Source organism: Frankliniella occidentalis, unplaced genomic scaffold (assembly GCF_000697945.3).
Source record: "Frankliniella occidentalis isolate FOCC.00 unplaced genomic scaffold, Focc_3.1 Scaffold116, whole genome shotgun sequence".
Classification (NCBI taxonomy): Eukaryota; Metazoa; Arthropoda; class Insecta; order Thysanoptera; family Thripidae; genus Frankliniella; species Frankliniella occidentalis.
In genome coordinates, this window is record NW_026267244.1 from 276,417 (window position 1) to 285,193 (window position 8,777).

At 43.6% G+C, this 8,777-nt stretch overlaps 1 protein-coding gene across 2 annotated transcripts in view; it reads right to left on the reverse strand.

Annotated features, from left to right (window-relative positions):
* Positions 1-438: 438 nt before the first annotated feature.
* The window catches only part of LOC113210532 (prominin-like protein), a 15,554-nt gene continuing 7,215 nt past the window's right edge, over positions 439-8,777 (reverse strand). Inside the window, exons 2-19 of one of the 2 annotated variants that reach the window (XM_026428579.2) lie at positions 6,431-6,692; positions 6,163-6,350; positions 5,915-6,079; positions 5,685-5,815; positions 5,540-5,563; positions 4,998-5,163; positions 4,787-4,916; positions 4,541-4,693; positions 4,211-4,462; positions 3,894-4,128; positions 3,708-3,791; positions 3,410-3,634; positions 3,169-3,327; positions 2,965-3,086; positions 2,831-2,881; positions 2,548-2,751; positions 2,342-2,458; positions 439-2,234 (exon numbers count right to left, since the gene is read on the reverse strand). In XM_026428579.2, coding sequence (XP_026284364.1) covers positions 2,219-2,234; positions 2,342-2,458; positions 2,548-2,751; positions 2,831-2,881; positions 2,965-3,086; positions 3,169-3,327; positions 3,410-3,634; positions 3,708-3,791; positions 3,894-4,128; positions 4,211-4,462; positions 4,541-4,693; positions 4,787-4,916; positions 4,998-5,163; positions 5,540-5,563; positions 5,685-5,815; positions 5,915-6,079; positions 6,163-6,350; positions 6,431-6,692 — 2,684 coding nt within the window. In that variant the 3' untranslated portion in view covers positions 439-2,218. The remainder of the gene's footprint in view (positions 2,235-2,341; positions 2,459-2,547; positions 2,752-2,830; positions 2,882-2,964; positions 3,087-3,168; positions 3,328-3,409; positions 3,635-3,707; positions 3,792-3,893; positions 4,129-4,210; positions 4,463-4,540; positions 4,694-4,786; positions 4,917-4,997; positions 5,164-5,539; positions 5,564-5,684; positions 5,816-5,914; positions 6,080-6,162; positions 6,351-6,430; positions 6,693-8,777) is intronic. The other variant, XM_026428580.2, reaches the window with a different exon arrangement.

Consider the following 8,777-nt stretch of genomic DNA (forward strand, 5'->3'; position numbering starts at 1 on the left):
CTGATGGTATCTGTACCTGATTTAGCTCTTATTTCAACAACTGCCACTAAATGAAATAACATAATGTAATTAACTACTTTACTCATTTTATTTACCAAAATAGATAAATTAGGTTCGGACAAACGAGCTTCCGCTAATCGGGGCGCCCCCTTTGGGCGTTGAGCTGCATGAAAGAGCATGGTTTTGAGCTGTCCCGAGTTGGCTGGTCGCTCGATCCGCGTCTTAAATAAATAACAGCCTCTCGTCTTTTTCAACCCACCTCCAACAAAATTTTCACTTTGTGATTAAAAATTTTGGGGCATCACATCACAGATGAGTTGGGTGTTTTCACTTCAACCGCATCACTTTAGAGGTAGGCAAGCCATTCATCTAGTGATCTAGTCTGTACAAACAGTTGAGCTCTGCGAATGAGAATAATGTAAGACAGATAGAAAACAGTTGGAGGTCACTGATCTATTTTTTAATAATTTTTTTTCAGAGAGTGCATACAGGACTTGTGTGTCTTTCACATCATATTTAAACAACCTTTGGAACATGGCTAATATACATAAATAGATCGAGGGTGAAAAATATTCTCATTAAAATCTTTCCCTTACTGATGTTTGTCACCAAAAATATACTTGGAAGTTATCCAGGCTTCTGCTTATCTTAATTTGCACTCATCATACATGTAATTTATTCCTATTCCTCCACAGAAGTCAACTTGAATTCTCCACTAAAGCTAAAATTATGGCTTACATCTGGCCAACTAGACCTGGGAGCTTCCTGTGGGAACATAAGATAGCAACAATCCTAAAGTGATAAACAACTGATTTGCTTCCAATGCCTAAATACCTGGGAGGTAGAACTGATGTACTCACCAGTTGTCCTAATTTATGGTGATAACTTAAAATTTGTAATACCACTTATGTAGAAAATTATTTCAAAACACAGTATGAGAAAAATATAAGTCAGAGGTATTGAAGACATTTTTTGTCTTGTGGAATGATAAATAGAACAGAATTCATGATGCATTGGAATCAGAGTAAAGAAACATGTTAAATTGAGGCTGAGAAATTTTATGTCTTTCCCTCACGTAAATCTAAACGCCCATTAAGTCAACAACAAAATTGCAGTAAAACCTTACTATTTAAAAATTTAAGGCATCTTTAGATACACAATTTTCTTAAAATATTTATGTAATTTACACTAAACATATTTACACTATCATTCATGGCTTTGTACAGTCATGTGAGTTAATAATACTACATGGACACACCGATGTAATTAATGTCACTTTTCAATAAAATGACTAATCACAGCAAAAATAAAAAGTTAACACCAGCACAACCTCTCTGGAGTGCAATCCATGTCTACTACAAGAGATGAAAAAAAATTCCTACTGGTACCCAAATAATATCTATGGCAAGAGATTCAACAAACATAAAAAAAAGGGCATTGAATTACATATTTTAAATGCCCATTATGTGAGACATGGCATCACAGAAGTAAAGCTTAAATAACCATCATACATAACACATTATATGACTAATTTAAATAAATTTATAATAAAACAAAAGAAATAATTGATCATCATAAAGAAAAAGTAAGTCTTATAACAAGGAACAAAAAGAAAGGTTCAGAGCATGCAACTTAAGTCATTTGGTCCCCTCTCAGCCCATCCTCTGGTAGTAAAAAAAATAAAAGAGGTCAAATATAATTGAACACTGATACATATAGGTAAGTGGTAATTTTAGTGATGCAAACTTCTTATATAAAAAGGTGATGTGAAAGAAGGAACAAGAAGTTCTCCATGGCTAATCATATTAAAAAAAGCTCAGGAAAGTCAAACATAAATACACACGAAGAAATTGAGAAAATTGGTATTTTCTTAGAGGGAAGGAAAAAAGGAAAAAAGGAGCCAAGGATTGGGCTGAGTTCAGGAATGTAACAAGGCAGTAATTGGCAGTAAATGGCGAATTATAGCTTCATCTTTCAAGATAAGCATTAGAATCACAAAATAAAAAGGGCACCAAGAAACATACAGTACATTTGTGATACTGCTTGTCAGTACCAAAGTAAAGGACTTCAAGTCGATGAATGCTGGCATGGAATAGCAATTTTTTTAATTCTCCGCAGAATCTTTCCAATATCATACCAAGAAAAAGACATGCTGCTAAGACAGGTGGAAATAGCAGCTAATCACAGCAGAAGAGAGGCAGTCAAATGCAAACATTCTTCAAGGGCGGCTTTCACTGCAAGAAAATTTTAGAATAAAAATATAACATGATAAACACCAGCTACAGTACTTCAAAATTAATTCCACTCCTGCTTAAGATCAATACATATAAACTTTGCTTACCCTGGGCCAGGGAAATAGTAAGGAGGGGGCCGCTCATACTCGGTGGACATTGGAGGAGTGTGAGACGTATGTGGGCTATGGTAGCGTGGTGGCCCATTGTTTGGGAAGTCCCAGTGCCTAATGGAGGAAGAATCAGGTCAGATACATTAAAGAGCAAATTACTTTAGGACGAACAGCAATATTTAAATGTATGTAGTTTTGCTTACTTTGGTGCCATATCTGAATAGCGTTGTCCTCCCTGAGAGTGTCCAGGTCTTTCGGGGTCAGTCCGTGCTCGATCACGTTCTGCTCTGCCTAGATGCGCACTATAATCTTGGAGATAACCAGCACCCCCACTCGAATTATCATATGTCTCTTGGTAATTTCTTCCTCTGCTCTGCTTGGTTTTCTTGCGCTTTTTATCGTGAACACTAGACCAAAATGTAAAAATTTACAGTTAACAACTATGTTCATCAAGGTAAATTTTGAAAGTTCGAAAGACAAACTTACTTGGCAAGGGGAATGTTGTCTCTGTCAGCATATGCATCATACATGTACTCCCTATGAAAGTAAATTTAGATTAGATTAAATTACACATAGGAAAAAATACTACAACATCAGTGACATGTAATAGCAAAACTTACGCTTCAACAAGAGGCCCAGGATAAGGGTCTGATTTTTGGTACAGTGTAGCAAGCTTCACTGATAGTATGATTGAAGGAATGAAGAGGAGCAGGCACCAGCCTACACTAGCCCAAAATCCATTCTGTTGAAAAAGAATTATACAGTGAGACTTTATTAAATCATCCCTATGTGATATGAACATTCAAAAAAGGATATGAACTTACAAATGGGTTAAGAATTTCATCACAAGTCGCAATCAATGTTGCATTGTAAACACGACTTAAAGGCCAACACTTTCCTACTTCTGAATGGGTATGGTCAACAACACGCTGCATATAGTGTCTGACATGGCTCAAAAATTCATCAGCAAACTGTTGTGCTATCTGAAATTCAATGTAAGTAGATCACATGAAATAAATTGGATACATGTGTGTGTACATCACAAAATTGAGACACAATTTATACCTCCAGCAGTTTTTGAGGCCCATCCTTATTCAAGTAATCTTGAGCTTTAATAACTTCATTCATGAGTCCATAAATAGCGTCTTTTAATGAATTATGATTTATATTCAGATGATCCTTGAGTTCTTTCACTTTCTCACTTAAATTATGAGCAAACACTGCGAGCTCCTCAATATCTCGCTGGTAATGGATGAGGCTTTTCGCTTCAACTTTTAGTTCATCTTGTATCTACAAAAAAGACAGTCAATATCACAGCCATATTTTTAAAATCTATTAAACAAAGACATGTCTTTACACTTACAGAAATATCATCTATTCTGCTGGCAACAGTTTGTAACACATTAGCAAAGTCTGTGAAGTTCAACTCTGTTATTTTCTGGCCAAGCTGAAAAATAAATTAAAATGAATTTAATCATAATTAATGGTTTAAACATAATACACACATACTATATGAAATAAAAGCACGGTAATCTCAAATAGTAAATACCACTTCAGTGTAGGTATCAAAAGGTATGGTGGGTGATGATTCTGCAAGTTCAGCCAGCTTCCGTTTGGCTTGGTCAGGCAGGATAACAATTTCACCTTCAACATTTAGACGATCTCTTATGGCATCAAGTGCTTCTTGTAGATTTCGATTATTTGCAAAGGTTAAAACTTCACTGACATTGACTCTCGACTCAAGATTTAGTACATCATAAATTGTGCGATTTTGGTGGCAGGCACTGAAAAAAGAAAGGTTTGAAAAATATACATACATATATTGCAAACTATATTGCTAAACCATTTGATCCACAAAAAACTTACACAATCACAGAGCTTATGCTGGTGTGTGCAGGTTGCATACGTCGATGACGACCACGACGATGATTATCAAGTACCTGAACTTGAAGAATCTTCTCCAAAGGTATTACCTGATCCACTAATGAAAATATTTGGTTGTACTGGGGTTCACGAAGTGGCTCACATACAGTGCGTTGGGCAACAACGCCAAGGGCAAAATGCATTAGAACAATAATGATGATAAATGAACTTAGTAAGAGAATAAGCCACACAGCACTGAAACAGAACATGTTGGGTAAAATGTTATAATTATTCTAGATTTAGAGGCACAAATTTTAGGTACAATGTACATACATCATGAGCAGCCGAGCTCCAGAACCCTTAGTGCAGCTATCATCATTATAGGCAGCATCTGGTCGTTTTCCACAAAAGCCACAAAACAGACCAAGTGTGATTGGAACAAGAATCAATAACAGCATGCAACTCACGGATAGATCCATATCATATCTAAGACAAAATTAGATTAGATTAGTTACATCAAAGTAATTGTGTCCATGAGGACAATAAATTCCATAATGATTTGAGGTACATTCAAAATACCTGTATGGACTAAACTGTTGAATATAGAACTTTGCCTGATCAAGAGGAACTTCTGTATTCCGGAAAACAGCTTGATCAGCATTGTCAAGGTACTTTGTAATTTCTCTCGCAATTCGGCCAACATCATCACCTTCATAAATAATGGAAATACTGCAGTTAGTGGGCTTCTTGAGAAAGAAAGTGGGAGAAGTAAATTCATAGCAAGTCCCACCTGTCTTAGCAATAGATGTTGAAATAGTAGGGATGGCATTATCAACCGTTCTTTGAATTTCTCTTTGTACATTGTCTAACTGTCTTTTGCCATTTGTTAATTCACGTTTAACTTCTTCTGACACTAGACCAGACACAGCCTGCAGGCTCTCAGTTATATTTGGTAACTGAAAATTTAAAAGAATATAAAATAGGTAAAAAAATTAGGCAATTTTTTTAAAAAAAATTGGGTTCATATGCAACTTTCTACAAAATCTATTTCTTAATAAAAGGGCCCTGCAATCAAAATAACACAAAGAAAAAGCAAATTGCTGATCATATACTGACTGGAAGCTGACAGATAGGATAAAATAAAAATTACATGTCCAGTTACATGTAAAGCAGCCTAATAATAAAAATAAAAGAAAGGATGCCAGGACCATCTAAAACCAGTACTGCAAAAATATAAAAACAGAGAAAAACAAAATAAACAAAGCAACGCAATCTGTATGGTGTTGACACTATTCCATGCAGCCACAGAGAAAAACCTCCATATCACTGTACCTTAGGAAAATACTTGTCAAGCATCTTTATTTGGCATGGAAAAAGACATAGGATTGTTAGATTTTCATTCAGAAATTTTGGGCAGTCACCAATCAAATTTCTAATTTGCCCCGTAAAAGCATAAAATAAAGAAAAAAATACTCACATCATCAAATTGCTCCTTAATAGCTATCTGATCAATCTGTTGACTGTATTCATTAATTACTCCATTGCACTGCGCAATGCGCTTGCATCTTGCAGAGATATCAATTAAGGAGTTCTTGACTCTCATTAAACCTTAAAAAAATAAAGAAAGACAAATACGACACTTAAAACATAAGAACCGAGACAAGAACTTTTGACTCCTGACACCTTGGGAAAGCAACTTTCACCAACCTTTCTTCAGGATACGGGCGCTCGATTTCAGCTGGTCTGTAATACTGCTTACTTCTGCTAAATCTGCTTTGATGTTACCCAAACCAGCAACAAGTTGAGTCAGGTTATCCAAAGATGTTGCATGGGATATTTCAGCAAGCTGCCGGTTCATTTTCTCGCCGCTGCCTTAAAATTGAGAAACAAATCAGTATTTTGAAAATTGGAGAAATATAATATAACAAATAATTTACAAGACTAATGTTACTAACTATCTAAACTCTTGTCCAGCGCAGTTGACAGTTCTTTATAGTTATCAATGAGAAGGTGGTTTATTTCTTTTTGGGTGTTTTGCAGGAAGAGGCGAGTGTCGTCGATGATGATACTTGTCTTGTTGGGAAGCTCTCGTACCCCCTTCTCCATGTATTCGTTTGTAACAAAGGCGCAAACGACACCAAACCTGGGAATAACATCACGTAATTATTGACACAAAAATTTCCTAACTTATTTTAATTTTTTTCGAGGACAGGAGCTGCGTACAGGAGGGCGATGGCGATAGCCGACAGCAGGACGCCGAAGAAGTGTCGGCGACAAGGGTCGTGGCGCTTGTCGAACGGCTGGGAGCGGGCACCGCAGCGTCCCGTGCAGCGGCAGCAGCAGAACATGAGCCCGGCCACGGGCAGAACTGCGACAAGCACCAGGCCCACCAGCACCACGCCGAGCAGGCCGCCGTAGTAGGCCACCAGGGAGTGCCACTCCACGGGGCCCACCTCCAGCCGGCCGTCCTCCACCCGCACCAGGCCTGCAACATAAGAGGAGGAGACGGGTCAGGAAACGAAGCGCCAGGCCAAACACCGCGGTCGGTCGAGCGCATGCAGTGCAGCATGGGGCCTAGTTGGGTCGGGGTGGGGTAAGGGAAGGGATCATGGGGATCATCAACAAAGTAGGTCCGTCACTTGCATTATGAAAATGCCAAATTCAGCCATTGCAAGCTCTCATAGCGCCTGGCAGGTAGGCAACATCTTGTCTGAGGTGCACGGGTGTACTGCGGGGTGGCCTACCCCGAGTTTCGCAGGCGCCAACCTCCCGTAATTTAACGCTGAAACTGAGAAAATCTACTTTCCGGACGATTCCTAAGGGTCACTGAAAGCCGAAACAGCGGCGTTTCCCTCCTTCCCCTTTCATTGCCTCCCGACTCCATTCACCTGGGCGTGCACCCTTGTCGCTATGGCCAAGCTCAGCACGCCCCGACGACGCCGACCCGACGACGGGCCCAACCCTCATTGGCTGCATCCGGTGGAGCCGGGCCGCGGCGACGGCGACGCGGCGCGTCACTTCGCGACAAAACAGCCACCCCACCCCACCCCGTCCGTCCCGTCCCACCCGCACTCGCGGCCGTGCCGCTGGTTCGCGCCCCGCTCACGGCGTACGGTACATCGGCACATCCGGAGACACACGCGGCCGCCGGCCCGTGACTCACGCCCAGAGAGAACAGGGGAGCCGCGACGCCATTAGCTAATCGTGCTTTCGCTTTGACCAGACTGTCGCCGCGGTGAGTTGTGACGGGACAGCTACCGCCGGCCCACGGGTGCCCCCGACCCTGCCGCGGCCCCGCTGCGCGCGACTGCAGCCGTTCGACACCAAGGCCAATTTAATGATGGCGCGACCCCAGCAGCAGCCGCCAAAGGTGCCCCCACCTCCCTACCCAAAACCGCTCAAATCAGCGCACAGAAAGGGCAAAAATAGGTCGGGATGGGGATGATGGGCATGTTCGCAAAACAAGGCGTTTGCCTACCGCCCGGAAAGGTGCGTGCATAGATAGAGCAGAATTATTGCCATGGATCGGGTGGCACCACAGGCCGAGTAGGTACCCGGTAGGTACCACTTCGCTGCGCCGTGCGCCGTCGTGCACCGCTTCCTGTCCACCCACGCCCACCTCCACTCGGCTCACATTTCGGCTGCTCACTCGATACTTTCTCCCCCGCCGAGCAAACACCCTGCAACCTGCCGGCCTGCCTACCGGCCGCAGCGGGCGCCTCTAAAGAGCCTCCCTGTGGGTCCCATCACACCGTGATGCGATCAATGTACAACACACACACACACACACTCACGCAGTGCGGTGAAAATGTGATATTCATTACGGCCTGCGTTCCCAAGCGAGCGCAAGGGGGAGAAGGAGAGAGAAATAAAACAAATAGCATGCAAGCGGGATGAATGAACGCCTCGGGAGGAGTAACCCCCTCCTCCTCCTCCTCCCCACCCCCCGAACGGGAATCGTGAGACTGGCCGGGGCACCGCAGGACGGAGGGGGCCCGTGGCGCGGCCGCGGCCTGGGCTCTGGACTGGTACCTTCGCGGGCTGCGCCTCCAGAGCCCCCGCGTGCCCCCCTGCCAAGGTAGGGGCCCCGCCCCGCCACGCCCGAGCCGCTAGACTTAGCTGCCGCCACTAGACGCGACGAGGAGGGAGGGCGTGGGGCGGAGGGGGGAGGCGGCGCGGCTCAACTGAGCTCGAGGCCAAGAACCTGACGAGGGCCGCATCAGAGACGCCAGCAGCGCGGACCACTCGGAGACGACCCCATCCACGGGCAGGGCCAGGCCAGGCTAGGCCCCGAGCCTAGAGGAGGCAGCTCCCGGCTCCAGCACAAGGTGCGCTCAGGTGGCACCGCGGGGCCCAATGCCAAGCTGCTAGACCCATGTAAGTAACCCTCTCCCCTCACACTCTTCGGGTGTCGACGAGCCCAGGCGACCGCCCCTGCCAGCGCTACAGGTGCCCCTGGCAGGGCTGCAGCCCGCCCGACCCCGCCCGCAAGCAGCCAAGGTAGGGAAGGGACTTTCACCAATCGGAAACAAAAAGGACAGCGCGCGAAGACAGGGGAAAGGGAAAGGGG